Source organism: Garra rufa, chromosome 13 (assembly GCF_049309525.1).
Source record: "Garra rufa chromosome 13, GarRuf1.0, whole genome shotgun sequence".
Taxonomy (NCBI): Eukaryota; Metazoa; Chordata; class Actinopteri; order Cypriniformes; family Cyprinidae; genus Garra; species Garra rufa.
The window spans coordinates 41,156,679-41,180,053 of record NC_133373.1 but is presented as its reverse complement, the minus strand read 5'-3'; the positions used below and the strand labels follow the sequence as shown (position 1 = coordinate 41,180,053).

The 23,375-nt window shown below is 34.1% G+C and overlaps 1 protein-coding gene across 1 annotated transcript in view; it reads right to left on the bottom strand.

Annotated features, from left to right (window-relative positions):
- Positions 1–7,887: 7,887 nt before the first annotated feature.
- The window catches only part of igf2r (insulin-like growth factor 2 receptor), a 52,961-nt gene continuing 37,473 nt past the window's right edge, over positions 7,888–23,375 (bottom strand). The window contains exons 35-47 of the mRNA XM_073852998.1: positions 21,945–22,094; positions 21,667–21,825; positions 21,398–21,590; positions 19,969–20,121; positions 19,298–19,535; positions 17,797–17,933; positions 17,605–17,722; positions 16,830–16,976; positions 16,537–16,721; positions 15,763–15,949; positions 15,516–15,671; positions 12,596–12,665; positions 7,888–12,488 (exon numbers count right to left, since the gene is read on the bottom strand). Coding sequence (XP_073709099.1) covers positions 12,114–12,488; positions 12,596–12,665; positions 15,516–15,671; positions 15,763–15,949; positions 16,537–16,721; positions 16,830–16,976; positions 17,605–17,722; positions 17,797–17,933; positions 19,298–19,535; positions 19,969–20,121; positions 21,398–21,590; positions 21,667–21,825; positions 21,945–22,094 — 2,268 coding nt within the window. The 3' untranslated portion in view covers positions 7,888–12,113. The remainder of the gene's footprint in view (positions 12,489–12,595; positions 12,666–15,515; positions 15,672–15,762; positions 15,950–16,536; positions 16,722–16,829; positions 16,977–17,604; positions 17,723–17,796; positions 17,934–19,297; positions 19,536–19,968; positions 20,122–21,397; positions 21,591–21,666; positions 21,826–21,944; positions 22,095–23,375) is intronic.

Below are 23,375 nucleotides of genomic sequence, written 5' to 3'. Positions count from 1 at the left end.
AATATGAAAAGCTTTCTTGACAACTAACAAATATTTTAAAGCATTTAAATTGAAAAAAAAAAAGGCTAAAATTGAAGCAAATTAAACAATTTAAAAACTTTATATAATTTTTTTAAATTTGGTTTCCAAATATAAAATTATATATAGATAGATAGATAGATAGATAGATAGATAGATAGATAGATAGATAGATAGATAGATAGATAGATAGATAGATAGATAGATAGATAGATAGATAGACAGATAGATAGATAGAAACTTGTTTTTTCCCCATTTATTAGTCAAAGGCAGGGAAGTCTACTGAAAGAGATACAAATGCGATGTGTTTACTGAGGTATAGAGATAAACATGATGTGTTTACTGAGGGATAACTGATTGAACATGAGCAAATAAGCGATCGGTTAACATAATTTACCCCGTCCTAATATTGAAATACATAAATGCGAGTGTTATGGTCTTTACTCATATGCAGTTGCGGGCTGTAAACACTGTTTTGCAGGTATTGCGTTAAAGTTACCATTCTTAATGCAGTTATAACTGATCCAAAACTATTTAAAATAATTGTACATGACATCTTAATCATTAACAGACACTGTTTTAAACCATCTAGCGTTACAAAATTAAGCTTAATGTAGTCACCTTAATCACCTTAATGCATTGTTCATTATAAATGAACGATTAGGAATTAATGTTATATTGAGATGGATGTACATAGAGAACAGTGGCGGCTCCTGACAAATATCTCTGGGGGGGGCAACTGTTCCGATGATGGTAAAGATAACCGCTTTAATGGGTAAAATTATGATAAGATTCAGATAACCAACTTTACAGCATTACATTACATTGTTTGATTTGGTTTCCCTGTTCCTAGATGGCAACATCAGGCATGAATTGTACAAACTGTACAGTATTTTGAATAGCTATATTAAATTTATCGCAATGGTCTCAAATACCCTGAAACACTTCCACCATGGCCATCAAGAGACACATTGTCATCAACTAGTTTGCCCTCTAAGAGTAAAAAAAAAAAAGCAAAAAAAAAGCAATACTGCTTTACAATTAAAGACTTTTTATTTCTCATATTAAAACTGTAATTAATCAAATCTTTGATCAATGCAATCAATGCAATCAATACAACTATTTAAAATTCAACATTTGAAGAATACAACATAACATACAAGGCCGTAAACAGGGTTTGAAAATTAGTGAGGTCCGAAGTAAGGTGTTAAGAATTGTGCTATAATAACACCCACAAATGCACTACATATAGCCTAAACTTCAAAATAGACAGACATGTAGATGATTGTGAAAGATTTTTTATTCAGTATAATGTTTTACATGGAAAGTTCTTTTTTTTTTAGCTGAGGGAATTTTTATTTTATAACAATTATAAAAATAACGTTAAAATAATGACACTGGCATAAAACTAACGTTCAACTTTCCACTTTATAAACGTCCCAAAGTGTCACACTAAATTGGACAAACGAGTCAAAAAAACATGTATATTAGGTGGATCTGGCAACAAACGGAGGCTGCTGCACCCGCGCTCTCACTCAACGCGTTCTCAAGCCCCGTTCACTGCGCTAGCTTCTCGCAGCAACATGAATTGCAAACACTTATGTGATATGAGGTGGTTTAAACGGCTAAATAATCATTCAAAGAGCTTGACATTTTATTTTTGAAAATTAAAAAAATGACCGTGATAACATAAACAATGCACCATTTAATAACACACATCACTTGTATTGAAATTTTGCTCGCCTCTCTTTTAAGCAGGCAAAGTGATCAGTTACCCTCTCATTAAAATCAGGCATGTTCCTGACAAGTTCCCTCTCCATTGAAAGCATGGTCAATGCATTCAGACGTCTCGCTACGCGTGCGTGCTGTACATCTTCGAGCACGCATCAGTGCGTATTACGAAATCAGTAGGGCTCGCTGCAGCCAGAGCCATAAAGAGAGAGAGTTGCGACAACTCCGTTGACGCCAATGGACCATTTTTTTTCAGCAATGGCGGATCGTGGAGACGCTCAATAGTTCCCGGAAGTTCGCGCTAATAATATCAGCGCCGTAGAGATGCAGCAGAAGAGATCGCTGTGATCAACTTTTAAACGGTAAGACATTTATAAAACAGAACTGTATATTATCAGCACAGCTAATCAATTTAACTTGTGCATTAAAACAGATTATTATTACATTATTTCTCACTTAATTAGTAGATACGGGATGTTATGCATTCTGTTTGTGCAGTTTTATCCATCATTGTGTAATTAAGGCTTTTAAACATGATTTTTGCTGGTGGGAGCTACTTAATAGTTCTGGATTTATTGCAATGAATGCACTTGACCTAAGTGAGGATGAAAATTTTAAAATAGGCGAGTTATTTTCGTTTCAGAATCATGCTAGGCTATATATATATATATATATATATATATATATTATATTATATTATATTATATACCACTGCTGTATTATAGCAGTATTGACTGTAAACCTGTACATTATTACTGTTTTTACACTTAAACGTCCTAGCTACTATAGAACTACTGTGTGAAGGATTAGTGATGCCACAGGACTGAATTGTGATGAAGCATCACTAAACCATCTCTCCTGTTATTCTCCTTCTCTATCCTGCTTTCAGAACAAGAACCACCTGAAGTAAAACAGTGCCAGCTCCTAAGTATAATTACAGTACATCACATTTTGTTAATGCAATCTAAAGATTGCTCCTGCTGACTATATCCAGTTTTTTATGAAGACTTCAGATGACCAGCACTTGTGAAGAGATGACGCCAACACTTGAGAGGACTTCAGATGAAGCAGACTCTAAATAAACATACAAAACTGATAAATTGTCCTTGCATTGTAATCAACATGATCACATCATGCTTTAATTTGTTCATTGTTTCTTATTACATGACGTTACTTAACTGCATGATTTGTATAGCTTTATTTAAAAAAAAAAAATTCTGCAAAATGAACACTACAGTAAAACAGATGTTAACAGAGCTCTTATTTGTAAAGCTGCTAGAAACAATGTGTATACTAAAAAGTGCCATACAAATAAATGTAAATTAAACAAAACTTGATGCATCAAGTTGCTCTCCTCTCCAGTAGAGTAACCATACTTTCACTCTGCTTTATGTAACTGGTGCACTCCCACTGTAATGGAGACTGTTCAAGGACAACTTGGTTTATAATTTATTATAAATATCTAAATCGATTTCTGTAAATATGTGCATAACAAAACTCAACATACAAATAATATATGATTTAATGTGTAAAAATGTTTTAAGTTTTTTCAATTTGAATATAGGCCTACTACAAATATATTTTTATATTATTAATAATTGAGGGGTGCACAAGAATAAAAAACCTTAACCAAGATTCATTTTCACTTAATCTTAAAATATATTTACTTATTTGGAATTAATTTAAAAAAGACAACAAACTTAACACTTACAATGAGATTAGTAAAACGACAATAAACATTAAGATGTGATTGCACTTGATTAACATACAAGCTGTAAGAACACACACGCACATATATAAATAATTATATTTATATATAGAGGCTGAATTACTTGGTAAAAGACCACAATGTCGTTTATATAGCAAACACTGACTTTTACCATGGTAACTTCAGCCTTAAATATGTTAACAAGGCAGGTACGGATCGCTAACCACATTAATCCTCAAATATTAGCGTTTTTTATCTTTTAAAACCAACACTATTACAACTACATGTATATATACTACGTATATATTAATACATTAGTTTTTAAATAATGTCAATAAATCATTTTTTGTCAAAAATCGCTGTTCTGTCCCTTTAACTCAATGTATTCCAATTGCCCGCTATGAACTTCCTGGAACTATTTGAGGGCTGCGTGAATCACGTGACGATCGACCGTTTTGGACTTCCGTTGTCGCAACTCTCTCTCTGTATGGCTCTGGCCATAGGTGGACATCCAACCCCGCCCACATCCATGTGTGACGTCAGACACCACGCCCACGTCAATGCGTCACCGTGTGACTCCCCTCCCCATCGGTAGCCTTAAAGCGGTGCATTTCAAAATACTTCACGAAATTTATCCATGTAAAGTAGCTCTTTCTAAATTCATGGACATTGATAATACCTGCAGTTTCTGTAACACACATGAGGAAGACTTGTGTCATTTGTTTTATAATTGTGAATTGTCTCTTAGTTTTTAGTCTAATGTTAGCACCTTTCTATTTCTGCAAAGAAATGTTAATTATATGCTTTCTTTAAAAGATGTTATCTGTACTTATTCTCATAAAAGTAAAATGATTGAGTACGTTGTTAACTTTTACATTTTGCAAGGCAAATATTATATTCATAAACAGAAATTTGCTAAATGCATACCAAAATGTAATTTATTTTTATCAGAAATAGAAGTTTTGAAAAGTCTTTAAAACAAATGAATACATTTGTTGTTACATTTCACGGAGAACTTTTTTTCTGGTTATGCTTCCACAATATAATTTTTGTATATGTAAGGGAAAAGGAAGAAAATTTCAACTATTGTTTAGTTGTTTCTAGGTTTTAATTTAATTTTTGTTTATTTATTTACTTTTTATTTATACGTTTATTTATTTATTTTTTCTCTCTATGGTATTAGTTTTTTTTATTATTATTATTATTATTTTAATTTTATCTTATTACATATTGTATTACTGTAAACAGATTAGGCTTGTATTTTGTGTATCTGGATTTCTATTTCAATATTTTTGTAATGTCCAATTATTCTTAAAAAAAAAAAGAATCCCGATGTTGTACGCATGTGCAAGAATGGCGGAAGTATGTTGTATCGGGGATGTAAACAAAACAGTTTGTATTAAATAATACAAATTAAACCTAGGTCACCTTTCATATGGAACTAATTACATTCGAACAGCCGGTAAAACGCTTGCTTTGGTTGATTAAAGTTAGGAAAATGGTAATTGGTAATAAAACATTTAAACCCTACCCTATTTGTTTGTGTAATGACATAAATTCACGTTTATTATAATCGATTTTGACATAGCTTAGACAAGATCAGATTTAGACGGACAAGTAAGTTTTGTTATTGTAAAAGTAACACTTAGCATATTTTCATTTTCATCTAATTCTCTAAAGATATGTCCACAAATGTGAACATTGCTAATCATATTATCACTATTTTAATATGTGTTAATACTATTTAATATGTTGGATGTGTGACGTGTTTGAACATGGGCGCGGCGTCTGGCGTCACACTTGGATGTGGGCGGGGTTGGATGTCCACCTCAGGCTGCAGCGAGTCTATGAGCGAGACGCTCTGAGATCGCCCCAAGGGGGCGGGGTTTTAGGTTGGAAAGTGACATTCAGGCTGTTGATTGTACAGTAATATGCAGACTAGGACCAGCAAAATAAGACTCTTTTTCACCTCTCTTTTTTCGTGTGGCTCAAGGAGGGCGATGCACTATCGCCCACCATGGGCCAGCCGCCCCTGATAGAGAAGACGACATAACCATGTTCTCTGAGAGTGTAAGTTACTAAGCACTTTCATTCAATTAATTTTAGCACATTATTAGAAAAGGTCATTTGCAAAGATTCATTGAAATAGAAATTTCACTCACTTCTGGTGAAGATGAATCAGGAACACGAATAGTTGGTACAGATCCGTTTTTCAGGAGCAGCTTCCTAGCAAAAACTGCTTTATACTGACCCTCGATTATAAAGCAGTCTTGTGAGAAATGATTCGCGAAAGCATGAACCCTGTTAGGTAGATTGGCGACCACATTCAGAAACAAAATTCAGCCACTGTGTCCTCAGCGGCTCAGATGTGGGTAGTAAATGATGACTGCTGTGTTTGTTGTTACACCCATCAACTGTACTCCACACTTGCTTAGGCAACATTCCGATCCAGCGTCGAAGCAATGGCCGACAGTTTACTTCTCACTCGGGGCGGGTCTATGCCAAAACCATGAAACTGTCTATCAGCTATTGTGGGAGCGGCCTCTGTCAGTGTGATGGCACAACGACAGGCATCTGAGAACGTCTCGATTTGAGAAGGGGCAAATTATTTTACAGGGCTCGAAATTGCGACCATTTTGGTCGCATATGCTCCCAAAATTTAATCTGCGCGACCTCAAATTATATTTGGGAGCATTTGTGCGAGTGCGAGTAATTGTTGTGGTGCAACTTACTTTCATCTCTTCACAAAACTTTGGCTAGCCTAACTACTGCACAGACTGTTGTGAGCTGATGCAGTGACAGGTTCGCCGTTCTCTCTTTTGATTGTGGACAATTAGAAGGTCTCCACAATCTGCTTTTGAAGAAATCTATTTCGTGCTACAGCGTACATTCTGTCAGATACAATTCGGCCGTCTCCGTCTCAATATACTGTACATCGCCGCATAAATTCACATCAGATGATAACTCAACGGCAGAGTTCCACTCACGCAGGGCCGTAATTTCCACTCGGGACACATTTCAAAATCCCGTTGGTGTCCTCCCACTTTCAGATGGTTTTGTTAAAGTAATCTCTTGTATTGTAGAATGCACACGCAGCACCGTCGAGAGTTTCACGGGATCGTTAAAACGAAACCAAAAGTAAAACTCGTACACGCATTCAAAAGCAATTTTAATACCCCACGTTTAGAGAGCGACTCCCCAATGTGTGCAAATTAGGCTACATATCTAGGCTGTTATTAGTATGTGGGCTATAATAAGCTGTATTGTGTCTATAGCTCTGTATCAGAAAAATTCGGTCTATTTGCACTTTGAATATTGAAAGAGTAGCCTACTTTGATCATGCCTGCATTTGTCTACACGACTAAGAAGTGTCGTTTATTTTTTGTTGTTTATGCTGTACTGTAGATTGTTTAAAAATGCAGTGGTTGCCTCTAAATGGCTTTAACTCTTTATCTTTAACCTCTTTAAATGGCTGTAACTATAATAGAGAAAATAAACATCTTGTTCATGTACTCATATTTTCATTCATTCTTGTCCCTTGCTTAAGGCGTACAATAAATATATAAAAAAGGATCAGAATCAGCCCATTTGCTTGTAAAACATCTGCATTAAGAATTGACCATGAAGAATCAAGATCGGCGCATTATACTAAAACGAAATTGGGTGCTCCTAAAATTTTTTTGTGCTACCAAGTAAAAAAGTTAATTTCGAGCCCTGTTTTACTAAATTAAAACTTCTGGGTATATCTTTGGCATTCTAGGGTGGTTGTGTGTACACACTCCCAACACACATTTCAGTTCAAACAGCTTGTAAAAGTGCACTTGGCACCCGATGACCCCTTTAAAGCTGAAATAAAGCACACCAAATATTAAATAAATTAAAACTTATATATTCTAAATCATAAAAAAAACTAATAAACATGGAAAGAAATCAAAAATAAAACTATAAAGCTAAAACACTGGTTTGAATGATTTGTTTGAGAAAGTCCTAAGACTTTAATGTAGTGATATGAACCACAATAACACCTAAAAAGAATGCATGCTGAGGAGCTGATAGTTTTATTGAAATAATGCCATCATATCTCAGCATTAACTATTAGAATCCCAAAACAAGACGCTGTAAAACATGACAAGTACAGTCTGAGAAGAGCTAAAGCCTCTATCAGGAACAAAAAAGTCCATCTCAGGACCTTCTCTTTAAATATTTCAGGGAATTGCACTGTACAATATCCCATACAGAAGGTGCCGACATTTTTTCAGTAAGGATAGGGGGAGCATGTGATGACCAACAGCTATCGAGTGCACCGTCCACCTTCTGCCCTAAAGGACAGGAAAAAACTGTCCGCCAAAGTGCAAAGTACTAAAATAGACACCCAGGCATGCTTTAATGCATCGTGACGTACCGTCTTGGGAGCAGTGAGTTGACAGATATACAGAAGTGGTGTGGCTTTATTTGGCAACCATATATGTGAGGAATACACTGACGGATGGTAATACAAGCCTATGAGACAAACTATTAGAGCAAAGAGCATTGAGCCAGAGTGGAAAACACTGTACACGTGCTGTCAAACAGGACCAGTGTCCTGTTGTACCTTCACTGACATAAAAGTACAAGAACATTTTGGTAAATCATTTCTGGAGAGCTGACAGCAACCCTGCAACATAACTTATGTCAACGTATGCATCTTTTTTTAAATCAGCAAAACAACGTGAGCTCAGCAAATAAAACACACTACTTTTTGCGGGTAATGCAACTGGAAACAAATAGAGAAAGTGCTTTGTAAAAGGCTTTCTATCACCTGCTGTACCTTCGGCTTCTTTCATAGGCACCCATTTCTTCTGTGCAAAACGTAATTTAAAATAACAGAAAAATGATTAAACAATAGGTAACACTTTACAGTAAAATTCTACTTGTTAATGCCGATATTAGTGCATTAGATGTCACCAGCTAACAATGAACAATACTTTTACAGAATTTATTAATCTAGGTTCATATAATTCACATTTTCTAATACATCTGCAATATTTCAAATTGTATAAATAAACAATAGATAATGCATTACGAACGAACATGAAATAAGTAACAGCATATTTATAAAATTAAAATAGATTAATAAATTCTGTTCAAAAAAATCTCACTGTTAGTTTATACAAAGCCAGAGGTAAATTGAAGCGCTTTTGCATTCTCTCGTAATGTAAACTTGCTTTTGCAAAACTGTCGTGTTCTCCTGAGAAAATTTGTGCTCGTCTGCAAAAGCACTAAAATATAGTTTTTTCTCCCACCTCATATTACTTCCATCACAAAAGTTTAGCGAGTAAATGACAAATTTCTTGAGGAAATGCTATTGCTATGAGTTTAGCAAATGTTTCTCAGCAAAACGAACATTAAGAAATAAATCAAATCAGGGAATGCAAACAAAGGTTCTCAGAACGTCGCATGAACTTTTATGATCAAAAAACGTTTCTCGGGGGAATGCAAGTTTTATAATCAAATGCAGAAGTTTTGCGAACAAACAGTGTTTCTCAGGCAGGAGCAAAAGTTCACGATCAAACAAAAGTTTTGACGGCGTTTTATAGAGACCGCAAAAGTTTTACAAATCAAAGGCAAATCATTTTGTGATGAAATGCAAAAGTTTTATGCTTAAATGCAAAAGTTTTGTGAATGAACACAACATTTCTCATGGGAAAGCAGAAGTTATACAATCAAACAAAAGTTGAGTGAACGAAATGTTCACTGCATAAAACGCCAAGGTTTTACGATCAAATGCAATAGTTTTGTGAGGGAACAAAAAAAGTTTAACGCTCAAATACAAAAGTTTTGCGAACGAACAACGTTTCTCAGGCGAGAGCAAAAGTTGTGCAATCAAAAGTTTTGAGAGTGAACAAAATGTTTCGTAGAAAACTGAAAGTTTTACACTTCAATGCAAACGTTTTGCAAACGAACAACATTTCTCAGGGGAAAGCAAGTTATACAATCAAACTAAAGTTTTGAGAGACATCTGCAAAAGTTTTACGATCAAATGCAACAATTTTGCGAGTGAACAAAAAAGCTTCATGCTCAAAATTTTGCAAATGAACAATGTTTTGCGGAAGTTTTGCAAACGATGTTTCTCAGGCGAGAGCAAAAGTTATGCAATCAAGAGTTTTGAGAGTAAACAAAACGTTTCTTAGAGAAGCGCAAAAGTTCTACAATCAAACGCAATCGTTTTCAAAGGGAATGCAAAAGTTTTAGGCTTAAATGCAAAAGTTTTGCGAACGAAGCGGAGAACAAAACGTTTCTTAGAGAACTGCAAAAGTTTTACAATCAATATTTTTGTGAGGGAACAAAAAAGATTCACGCAAGTTTTGCGAACGAGCAACGTTTCTCAGGCGAACGCAAAAGTTACGCGATCAAAAGTTTTGAGAGTGAACAAAATGTTTCTTAGAGAAATGCAAAAGGATTATGATCAAATGCAATAGTTTTGAGAGGGAATGCAAAAGTTTCTCTAAGGGAACGCAAAAGTTTTACGCTTAAAAGCAAAAGTTTTGAGAACAAACAAAGTTTTGCAGGGAAGAGCAAAAGTTACACGATCAAAGTTTTGAGATAGTACATAACATTTTTTAGAGAAAAGCAAAAGTTTCTTTGGGGAATGCAAAAGTTTTAAGCTCAAATGCAAAAGTTTTGTGAAAGAACAACGTATCTTCATGGAGAGCAAAAGTTATGCAATCAAACAAAAAGTTTTGAGAGTGAACAAAATGTTTCTTAGAGAAATGGAATAGTTTTGCGAGGGAATCCAAAAGTTTTACACTGCGATGCAAAAGTTTTGTGAACAAACACAATGTTTTGCAGGAGAGAGTAAAAGTTAGAAAATCAAAAGTTTTGAGAGTGAACAAAACATTTCTTAGAGTACCGAATAAGTTTACAATCAAACGCAATAGTTTTGTGAGGGAACGCAAACGTTTCTCTGAGAAACGCAAAAGTTTTATGCTTAAATGCAAACATTTTTGTGAATGAACAAACGTTTTGAGAGCGAACAAAGCTTTTCTTTGAGAACCAATCAACTCCAATAGTTTGTGAGCAAACCAAGTTTCTTGGGGGAACTGAAAACATTTTATTACTCATATTACTTCCATTACAAAAGTTTTGCAAGTAAATTAAATATTTCTTGAGGAAACGAAAACGTTTTTTTCAGTTTGGCAAATGTTCTTAGTGAAACACTAATATTTCTACGCTACAAAGCGTTCTCAGAACAATGCAAAAGGTTTATGAACAAAACCAAAAATTTTGCAAGTGATCACAAAAGTTTATCGAGGTAATGCAAACTTTTTGGGGGGGAAATACACAAGTTTTACTATTAAATGCTAAAGTTTTGCAAACTGCAAAGAATCACATTTCTCAGGAGAGACTTGTTCACAATCAAACAAAAATGATTCTTAGAGAACCGCAAAAGTTTTACGATCAAGTGCAATAGTTTTGCGTCAGAATGCAAACATTTCTGAAGGGAGAGAATCAATCAAACTAAAGTTTTAAGAGTAAACAAAACATTTCTTAGTGAACCGCAAAAGTTTTACAATTAAATGCAATAGTTTTGCGAAGGAATGCAAAAGTTTTTCTGGGGAACGCAAAAACTTTACTCTTAAATGCAAATGTTTTTTGAGTGAACAAAACATTTCTTTGAGAACCAATCAAATGCAATAGTTTTGTGAGCAAACCAAGTTTTTTTTTGGGGGGGGGGGACTCAAAAGTTTTACGAGAGAACGCAAAAGGACTGAAATATTTTTATTTTTATCATCACCATGTCCCATTAATGAATTGAATCTTATCGTAAAGTGTTACTAAACAATAACGCAAATAAACACCACACAGTGATTGCAATAATTTTCCTTTCCTGATTGCGATGAAAAATTATAATTCTAAAAGGAAGCCTGCAGCAGTCACACATGCAATGTCATTCCTTCATGGCACTAAATCTCTGTATGGGATCTGTGTTCTATTAGGGCAATTAGAACATGCTTTTTATCAGAACAAGAGGGGGAAAAGCATTGCACAAAACACCCAACAACAAGTGGATGTCATGGTTTAGATGAACGCAGCTAAAGCGAAAGGTGAATGTTAATGCGTAACCCAAATGTGAAGCGTGATATTCGAAGGTCTATGATTTAAATATGAACTTGGCAAAGCGGATCAATCTCCTCTCGGTGCTACATGGCTCAAGATATGTGAAATACTGCTTCAGATTGTAGATTAGAAAAGATCTTTGACTGTATCTGCCACAATCATCCTTAATTATATCAAAGAACAGTGTATTTTTTTTCCAGTGAGCTGGTGAATTAACAAAAAACAGTACCCAAAAATCTTTAAATAACAATAAAAAAAAATCTATATAGTCCAGGTTGTGGGAGACCGAATTCACATACACATGATGCTGTACACAATTCATCCTAATCAATGGAAAACCGAACGCACAAACAAATAAACGATCAAATGACAAAAGCTTCTTTTGTCAGAAAGGCATTGAGTCTATTTAGTGGACGAATCGACCAACTTGCTTTTGAAAGCTGTTACGTGAACAGCTCACAAAGAGATTTCCCTTTAGAAAACCCAAAATGGAGCAAATAAACACTTGGAGCGTGGTGGCAGAGACATTCAAAAGTTTAGTTCGGGTCGCTCGGCGCCCTCAGACTTTAAGTAGATCCTCGTCGCTGTCATCAGGGTCTGGCTGAGGTTTCCTCTGGTTTCTATCGCTGTATCTGTTCTTATTTCTGCTCCGTGTGTCCACCAGAAGCCCTACCAGATCCTCATCGCTCTCTGCTTTCAGCAAAGCTGACTGCAGCCTTGAGGAAGTAGATGATGACGGGGCAATTCGCACCCCTGGGACTGTGAGAACCTCGTCCTCGCTGTCCTGCTCGTCCAGGGAGAAGGAACGCAGGGCGTCTGCGCTGACCGGCTTGGTGGTGATGTGACCGTTTTCTTGTGGCTCTCGTGTGGGCGTCCCAGTCTCTTCCATTAGCCATTCCATCTCATCTTCACATCCGTCCTCATCTGTGTTCACCTATTAAGAGAGACGGACAGAAAGACAAAAAAAAAAGAGTTATGTTCATACTCATTCTGCTTAATTTTTACTTATTGTAAAACTTGCAAAAAAAGATAAAATGTTACCCTGGAGTATTTGTAGGATACTGGATTTCCTTTCCTGCAGCAGCTTGAGACTTTCTGTATTACAAGTTGCCTAAAAATACATAAATTCATAATAAGCACACTGACTAAAAAATAGTGTTAAAACAATTTTCAGTAACACTTTATTAAATGTGATTTGTTAACATTAGTTAATGTTAATTAACTAACATGAATGAACCATAAACAATACATTTATTACACTTACCAATCTTTGTTAATAAAAATCATTGTCAGTCGTCATTGTTTGTTCATGTTAGTTCACAGTGCATTAACTAATGTTAACAAACAACTTGTGGTTGTAATCATGCAATAGTAAATGCTGAAATTAGCTAAGATTATTAAATGCTGTGCATGTTTTGTTCATTCTTAGTTCATGTTAACTAATGTAGGTAACTTATGTTAACTAATAAACCTTATAGTAAAGTGTTAGACAATTTTCACTGAGAAATCACTGATAAATTTTACCAGGAGAAATAGCAATTGAGTTAGCATTGAGCTAAAGGGCTGGGTGATAAACTCGAACGTGTAGTTTACATCGATTTGTTTGAATGAAAATCGGTTTTCTCTTTAATATCCGGCTACGCTCCTCTCTGGACTCCAGTTCCGAATGGGCTCAGCCCTCCCCGTGCATTTACCATATTAGAAATACACTAATATATATTTGTATTCAGAAAGGCACGGAAAACAAATGACGCGAGCCACTAGGGATATGATTAGCTGCTTGCTAGCAAGTTAGCCGGACCCGATCAGCATATTTGTGTTTGCGCTCAGGGGAGCTTCAAAGGTATCTGTTTTTGCAACGTAGAGTAATGTATCACGGACATATCTCACCAATCCTTTCGTAAACAAAGTGTAGAGAGAGTGTAAATAAGAGATTGATTGTACAGTATAGCAAGCGTTGTTGATTATAATAGAGCTTTGTGAGATTGCGAACCAAGATGAGTGACAGCTTTAATAATTTTTAAGGGAGTTTGTAAATGAGATATTTAATACAGCGGTTAAATAAACAAGTTATTATTACATTTACATTTTCTGACTATAACACTGTTGCCTGATTTTGCTCTATTTCGTCGTCAAAAGTAATCTGAAACAAGTCACAGCTGAGCCGCTGCACATCTCAACTCAAACACAGCGGTGTTTCGTTTATGAATGAACGTGCGTTTTTAAACTAATCTAGTGAAATGATTCAATTTCCCATTCATAAAGACAGTCACTTTCTTTATTCTGAATGAACCAGCGGCTCGAACGAATCAAATGAATGATATGATTCAGTAATTAAATCAGTGTCTTACCACCACCTGCTGGCAGATCGTTTCAGTTATTTTAATCATTTAATATTTCTGTGTTCAAAATTTTAAATATGATATAACTGCAAGAGAAAAGCATGAAAATATATATTTTCATATTTATTTGTCTTACAAACATTTACTGTGTGCGGTATGATAAGAATGGGGCCTGGTGCCCATATACAGTATATTGTGGAAAAGCTGGGGTTTCTTTACGTGCTAAAAGTAGTAGGGGGTAAAAAAATCGATTTAAATTGTAAATCGGATTTTTTGCGAAAAAATCTGGGATTTTATTTTTTGGCCATATCGCTCAGCCCTAAGCTAAACATTAAATTTGAAGGTAATAAAGATAATCTGTTTTATTTACAGATTTGAAATATATATATATTTTTTTATACAGTGCAACTCAAAGCAGCTCAAGTAGAATTCCGAAACCAAATTAAAAATAAATTTGTTTTAGTTCATGACAAATATATTTACACTACCATTCAAAAGTTTTGGGCTCGGGAAGTTTTTTTTGTATTTAAAAAGTCTCTTATGCTTACCAATGCTGCATTTATTTGATAAAAGCACAAAAATATAATATTGCAAAATATTATTAGAATTTAAAATAACTTTCGATTTAAAATCTAATTTATTCTGGTGATGGCAAAGCTAAATTTTCAGCCATTACTCCAGTCCAGTGTCACATGATCCTTTAGAAATTATTCTGATATGCAAGTTTTACATTTATTATCAATGTTGGAAACAGTGCTGTTTAAAAAATTTTTTTGGAATCTGTAATCCTTTTTTCAGGATTTTTTGATTTAATAAAATTTTTAAAAAACCCAGCATTTATTCAAAATATAAAACTTCTCTAACAATTTAAGTCTTTATTAACACTTTTTATCAATTCAACACATTCTTGTTGAATAAAAATATTAATTTCTTTCAAATAAACAAATAAAAATTTACTGACTCCAAACTTGGTTGTGTATATTGTTACAAAAAGATTTCTATTTAAAATAAGTGCTGTTTCTTTTTAACATTTTATTCATCAAAGAATCCTGAAAAAAGTATCACAGGTTTCAAAAAAACATTAAGCAGCAGAACTGTTTCCCATATTGATAATAAATCACCATATTGAAATAGATTTCTGAAGGATCATGTGACACTGAAGACTGGAGTAATGATGCTGATAATTCAGCTTTGCATCACAGGAATTAATTCTATTTTAAAGTACATTAAAATAGAAAACCACTATTTTAAATTGCAATAATATTTCACAATATTACAGCTTTTTCTGTATTTTTAATTAAATAAATGCAGCCTTGATAAGCAGAAAAGACTTCTTTAAGAAACAAAAACTTTTGAACAGCAGTGTAGTTGTCATTAATAGTTGTCATAATAAATTTTTTGGGATGCTTTGATGAATAGTAAGTTCAAAAGAACAGCTTTTATTTAAAATAGAATCCTTTCTAATAGTCTTAATGTCTTTACTGTCACTTTTGAACAACTTAGTGCATCCAAAGTATTTGCCATAAACTTAGTGTTTAAAATTGTTTTAATTGTTGTAATTGTTTAATTGTTTGTGTTTAAAAATAAATTTACCACACATAAACGTAAGTTGCATTTACCTCCTGTCTCGTTTGTGCAGCAGAAGAACAAGCAAACAGATTGTGAGCACAACCAACAGCAGGCTAAGCATCGCCCCTAAAGCCTGACTCCGCCCAGACAATCCGGCATGCTCCTCCCCTCCATCAGTGCTGTGCGGGTCCATGGAGGTGGATGAACTATGGGAAAACCAATGTATTATACTCGATGTTTTAGAATTATTAAATAAACAAAAGCTTAAAAGTGTGTTTAGGCTTAAGTAACACTCACGAAAATTCACAAATGGCGGAGGTGTGCCAAACAAACAGATACTGGCAGCCATCCGTCTCCAGCAGGAATTCTGGGATACCTTCTCCTGCTGTAGGGCTGCAGTGAAACAGGATGGTCGAAGTCACCGTTTTGGTTTTGTTTCGTCCACATACAGATTCAGATGGCACAGAGACATCAAGATTTCCACCTGGCAAACAATAAACACCAGGTCATGCCATGAAACAGCTACAACATCATTGAAATACAAAGTAAATTGTAAATAAATAGCCTAAACTAATAATATATTATGAGTTCAAAGTACAAAACAAACTGAATTAATAAGTAATAAAAGTGGAAAACATATGCTAACTGTGTAGCCTAATACAAAAAATAAATAAATGCATGAATAAATTAAATAAATATATATTTTAAGTATAAAAAAGGGGAAATTCCACAAAATGTATTTAAACAAAATATTTAGCTGTTTTTGTGTTGATACAAAAATCATTTGTAAATTATTTAATATAAATCATATATAAAAAAATCTGAATTTTTTAAATAAAATAAACTACTATTTTACTATAAACTATTTTATTATAAAATAAATCAATTAATTAAATATATATATAAAAAAAAAAAAACATTTTAAACAGAATATTCTGGCATTTGCGTACTGTTATAAAATATATCAATCTCACAACTTTCATCAATCGCAACATCCATACTGAAATATTTAAGCATTGATTGCACATTGTAACTCCCCAAAAACATCACTTACTGAATTTTTTTTCTCACCTTGGATAGAATACTTGGCTTTGCTGGAAGAACCAATTTTTCTGCGGTAACTGTCATTAATTTTGACCTGACAGATATTGGCTCCCAGACAACTGGAAATGGAGCTGTCAGTGATGCCTGACAGCTGGATATGGTAGATATAGCGATCTCCATTGGGACGGATGTCTCCTGTGGCATTGTGGAAACTGAGAACAGATAAAACACTGTTTATCTCATGCACATTACTAGATGTGATGTAATGTAATAGTATGCTCTGTGTTGATGAATGTGAGTCGAGGGCGAGAAATACTCACCGGTAATAAAGCGATCCCAGGCTGAAAATGGCTCCTGTTTCAGGTACTTTGATGGTTCCATTGATCATCGCTGCTTCTTCCTTTTTTACAGCACATGCAGATTGAGTCTCCCACTCTACCCAGAACTCACATGTTGTTTTATCCTCCCTAAAACACACAGACAAAAATAATAAACCATCTCCATTTAATATACAATCATTTTCAACACTGATAATAATAAATGTTACAAATCAGCATATTAGAATGATTTCTGAAGGATCATGTGACTAAAGCTGCAAAATGATTAGTCGCAATTAATCGATTCAAAATAAAAGTTTGTTTTCATACTATATGTGTGGGTGTACTGTTTATATTTATTATGTATATATAAATACACACACATATATGTATATATTAAAAAAATATATTTGTACAAACACATACAGTATGCAAACAAACTTTTATTTTTAATTGATGAATCACAACTCGTTTTGCTCTACATGTGACACTACAGACAGTAATGATGCTGAAAATTCAGCTTTGCGTCACAGGAATAAATTACATTTTAAAATATATTCAAATAGAAAACTGTTATTTTAAATTGTAAAAATATTTTACAATATCACTGCTTTAACTATATTTTTAATCAAATAAATGCAGCGTTTGTGACCAAAAAATCTTGTTTTGTAACTTCTAATAAGGTTAATAGAAATCTGGTAAAAACTGACATCTTTAACAGATGTTAAACTACCATCACAAGTTAAGAATCTATTCATGCTATTTACTCTTAACTTACATTAATAATTTCGGATGGCCCACTGTGTTGCCACACTTCAGCTGCAAGATTGTTCTGGCTGGTTTCTTGTTTCCACACACCTCGTCACCCATGGAATAATTGACGAAGATCTTTCCATCTGGTGATGACAAATACTGATGAGAATTCAAAAAAATGTAATTACATCAGAGAAGGTTTTTAAAAAAAGCTTACCCATTAATTCCATTGTCTGCGTGTGAACACGGCCCAGAGTCTCTGTCTTCCCGCCGGCACGTCTGCGACACACGGCGGCTTCTGCTGCACAACCTGGCTGGCCTCCATGAATGGCCTGACAGAGATTGAAGTAGTACCTGTGAGAACAAATAATACAATTGTGAACTTCATGAACACTGAACAGATCCAGGTGCAATATCATACCTGTGTTATTACTGATAAAATGCAACATGCCCAAATTTCACTGTCTTGAGTATTAAAGTACTTCAAAAATGTATGCTTTTGAACAGAAATAAAATATAGAGACCTGGATAATTTACTCACCCCTATGTCATCCAGTATATTCACGTATTTCTTTCTTCAGTCATAAAAAATAAGGTTTTTGAGGAAAACACTAGTATTTTTTTCCATATAGTGGACTTCAATGAGGGATCAACAGGTTGAAGGTCCAAATTGCAGTTTCAATGTAGTTTAAAGGGCATTTGTGGTTAAAAAGTATATAACTGTCCAAATGTTTTAAAAAAATGACCAATCGCTTCACTAGATAAGACCTTTATTCCTCAGCTGGGATCGTGTAGAGCCTTTTGAAGTTGCAATGAAACTGCAATTTTGGACCCCATTGAACTGATCTCCATTGAAGTCCACTATATGTGACCCTGGACCACAAAACCAGTCATAAGGGTAACTGTTTAACTGAATAAGCTTTCCATTGATGTATGGTTTGTTAGCATAGCACACTATTTGGTCGAGATACAACTATTTGAAAATCTGGAATCTGAGGGTGCAAAAAAATCTAAATATTGAGAAAATCACCTTTAAAGTTGTCCAAATTAAGTTCTTAGCATTGCAAATATACCTTACAAGATACCTTCATGGAACATGATCTGTACTTAATATCCTAATGATTTTTGGCATAAAAGAAAAATCAATAATTTGGACTCAATATATTTTTGGCTATTGCCACAATAGTCACAGTGATTTTAGTATAATAAAACACAGCTAACAAGTTAATTAATGGAACAACTACATGACCATCTTGAAAGTACCTGCTATTCAATGCATTTCAGTGGTCTACAATATCACTGCTAGGAGGCATTTAAATAGGTTTAATCTAGAAATTGTTGCTAGCAGAAAAACTATGATGAAGAGAGTGCACCAAGTTAGCTTGAAAGTTACAGTTACAGAAGGAGCGATTTTTACAGACGTAACAGATTCAGTAGAGGACTTTGTGGAAGAAACTCCTCTATCTTAATTATTTGAATGGAGAGATGTGCCTGCTGAAGCTGTCAAACAGCTTACATCATCAATGTAATAATAATTTAAAAACTACAGTTATTTATTGTGTCGGAAAATGTTAATGTGGACAAAAAAAGGAAACATTTTGCAACTGAATTAAGCTTTTTGTATATATAAGTCACCCCCTAATAAAAACAATTGATCACTTTCACATAAATAGAATACTTCAAAATAAAATGCATGAAACAAAAGGTGTGAAACTCACGAATCGTCCCCGTTGCTAAATTTCCACGGTCCTGTTAGAGATGAGAGCGTGCGCAGGTCGTAGGTCTGGTGTTGTCCTGCAAGCTTGCACTCCATCTTTCTGGGTGGGCACACAACATTTGTTCGCCACTGGAAGGCGGCAGAACATCTTTGGGTGTCGCTAATAAGCAGAGGACTTCCAAAACCCGCCGCTCTGTCACACGAGAACAAAATGGACGACTGCCGTTTCCCTCTTACGACTATGAATGAAACAAAAAAACTTAAGTACACAAATCAAGTTTAAAGTTTAAAGCTCAAATATTTAAAATTCCACTCAGAAACACTTTGGTTATTTAAATCCTACAAAACACAGACAATAAGTAATGTTCATGTTATGTGCTGAATCTTCTGAAATAATTACTTTAGGTTTTACTTAAATATTACTATGTAAATAAACCTAATGTCTAACCAAAAAAAGTCTGACATTTTGTAAATATAAATACTTACATTTTACTTAAATTATTTCAATTGAATTCATTTACTTCAAGTCTGTTTAGTTTTCTTTCCTTAATAAGACCATTAAAACACATTAATGAAATAAAAATGAAATGAAACAAATACAGCTTGTCCAGTTGCTCTATCCCAAAATAGCACATATATTTCATGAGTTTTTAGGTCGTCAAGAATTCGTACCACCAGAGCAAAAGCCCCACTTCTGATCTTTGTTATAGTCGCTTGTAGTGGCACACCACTTCCTGCCATCAGTTCTGCCATCAGTTGTGCACTCGGTATAAGTCATTTGCTGGAACTTAAAGGGGAAAGTGCACACTTCATTTTTATCTGTAACTGAAAGACAAAAGAACACACATTTTAATCATTTAGGGAACAGCTTTAACTAGATTCTAATCATTAGATTTCATCTTAGGTGTTCAACTTGGGTGTCCCACAATTCATTGTAGTCAACTATGAAACATACAGTTGAGGTCAAAAGTTTACATACACCTTGCAAAATTTGCAAAATGCACCAAAAATGCATAAAATGCATGTTATTTTTTATTTACTACTGACCTAAATAAGATTTTCCAATAAAAGATATTTACACATAGTCTACAAGAAAAAAATAATAGTTGAATTTATAAAAATTACCCCGTTCAAAAGTTTACATACGCTTGATCCTTAATACTGTGTTGTTACCTGAATGATCCACAGCTGTGTGTTTTTTTTTTTGTTTGTTTTCTTTAGTGATAGTTGTTCATGAGTCCTTCGTTTGTCCTGAACAGTTAAACTGCCCACTGTTCATCAGAAAAATCCTTCAGGATTTGGTTCAAATTCTTTGGTTTTAAAGCATTTTTGTGTATTTGAACCCTTTCCAACAATAACTGTATGATTTTGAGATCATAACTGATCTGAGGATAACTGAGGGACTCATATGCAACTATTACAGACGTTTCAAACACTTACTGATGCTTCAGAAAGAAACACAATGCATTAAGAGCCAGGGGTGTGAACTTTTGAACATATTTTTTTGATTTACTATTGCCCTTTGGAAGATACTTACATGTTTCCCAAGAGACAAATAACATAAATGTATGTTGATCTTCAAAGGTTTAAATACACAGAAATGCTAAAAAACCAAAGAATTTGTGGGACCTAAAGAACTTCTCTGAAAAAAGGCGGGCAGTTTAACTGTTCAGGACAAACAAGGGATTCATGAACAACTATCACTAAATAAAAAAACACAGCTGTGGATCATTCAGATAACAACACAGCATTAAGAATCAAGTATATGTAAACTTTGGAACGGGGTCATTTTTATAGACTCATTTAATATTTTCTCTTGTGGACTATATGTAAATGTCTTTAATGTAAAATATCTTATTCAGGTCAGTATTACATAAAAAATAACATGCATTTTGTATGATCCTTCAAAATTTGGTAAAATTATTAACATATTACAGAATTGACCTCAACTGTATTTGCAGTGTTGCCATACAATTTGGCCTAAATAAGGTATGCTACAATTATTACATTCTAGAACAATACCATCTGTCAAAAGTGTGCCCATGCTGCCTTAAAGTTGTGTCTAGGTAGTTTTTAGAGCAATTCAGAGTGTTTGTCTGACCTTCAGGACAGGTGTCTCCTCCGCTGTACTGCATGATCACAGCCTGCTCTTCTCTCTTGTAGTCTAAGGTCATGATTTTACTGTTTCCGTATGAAGTCGCAGAGCCCGCTGAGATCAGACATACTGCACTGTTTTTACATTTTGTGTCTGCCACAGTCCCGCAAACGTTGATATTAAAATCGCTGCCAGGAACCTAAAAAACACACAAACTGAGTTCCAGAATCATCCCTTTGCTACCATGTACAATAGATTTTTGTTCTCTTCATTACCTTAACGGTCCTTGATAGCACTGAGAGGTCAAATGTGTAGCGCAGCTGTGAGACGGTCAGATTGCAGCCCTGCGATGTGATGGTCCCTGGGCAAACCACAGGAGTGGCCCACTCGAACACATACATGCAGTCCTGTGCCCGGATCATCTGGGGAGAACCCTGTTTGTGCAAAACCAGCACTTACACTCAGGTACAGAGATCACTGACAAAATTATTGAATCAACAATCACTCGGTTGCACTCGACACCATTTATGAAGGCTGTGGGTTGCTTTATTACCAGCTCTGCTCCTTTCTGACAGGTGAAAATGATTTTGGAGGAGTAGTTAGATGTGGGGTCAGAGGGGCAGACGGTTGTGCTGCTGAAGGTGATCTCCACCTCGTTGGTGTTGGTGTTATAGCGAGGAGGGGAGGTGATTCGTCCGATGTCCTGCACAGAAAGAAGAAAAAAAAAAACACACTAAATTTAAAACTGACAAATCTGATTCAAACATGTCATTCAATATTAAACCCCTGGTGCCATGGTATGATTAGTAAAAATATTTTGCACAAATAGACTAATATGAATAATATCACAAACACAAAACAGGCAGTATGTAGTTTCTTCATTTGAAGTGAGACCAGGTGTGCATGCAGTCTAAGCCTCCAATTTGGGGGGAAAAAAATTCTGATAAAAATTATAAATTAAAATGTGATAAAAAAAAAAAATGACTACACAAGTGCACAATTTGGCCATTAAAAAAGAAAAAAATATTATATTTCAATATGATTATAAAATACCAGCAACAACAATAAAATTGGTAATATTTTATTACTACTACTAAACTAAATAAAATAAGAAATATTATACATACAATACCTCACTGTAAAAAAAGAATTAAATTATTACTATTACTACTACTACTACTACTACGACTACTACTAAACAAAATAAGACATATTGTAGTATAACATACTATAATGATGATTATGGGGTTATAATGATAATCATTCTCATTGAAAATGTGATTAAAAAAATCAAATACGCAATTGCACGATTTGGCCAAAAAATAAATAAAATCAATCAATATGGTATATAATATAATATTGTATATATTGCAACAACAATCATAAAAAATATAACTATTTTTATTACTACTACACGAAAAAAATAATAAAAAATGTACAAAATAAGACATAAAATGAAAAAGGTACTTAAGAAAAATATAATAGTAATAACAATATTATTATTATTATAATTGCTAGTATTAGTAGTAGTATTAAATTAACACTAGTAATAGGATTAGTACTAGTAGTAGTTCTACTAAATATTAAAAGAAATAATTTTAAAAAGAAATTTTACTTTAAAAAAATGAGTAAAATAATAGTAATTTACAGTACAGTAAAATTTCAATACTAATTAATGGCTGTTTTAATTTTAAAATTTAACAATTTTTTAAAAGTTAAACCATTCATACTCCTTTTTTGGTCTGTAGATAGGTTTCTAGCCTCTGCAGCTGTTTTCATGATGAAAAAAATGTATGGCTAAATTATATCAGGTTTTTACAATTTATTTTTCCTAAAAACTCTGTATTTGGCTTCAAATCTCTTCAAAAGAGTTAACTGAATAAAAAAAAATAAAAATTTCTCACAGGTTTAAAACCAGCACAATCTAATAAAACATGCTTTAGGGATAACAGGTTGTTGGCATAGAGTAGTCCTGTAGATCAAG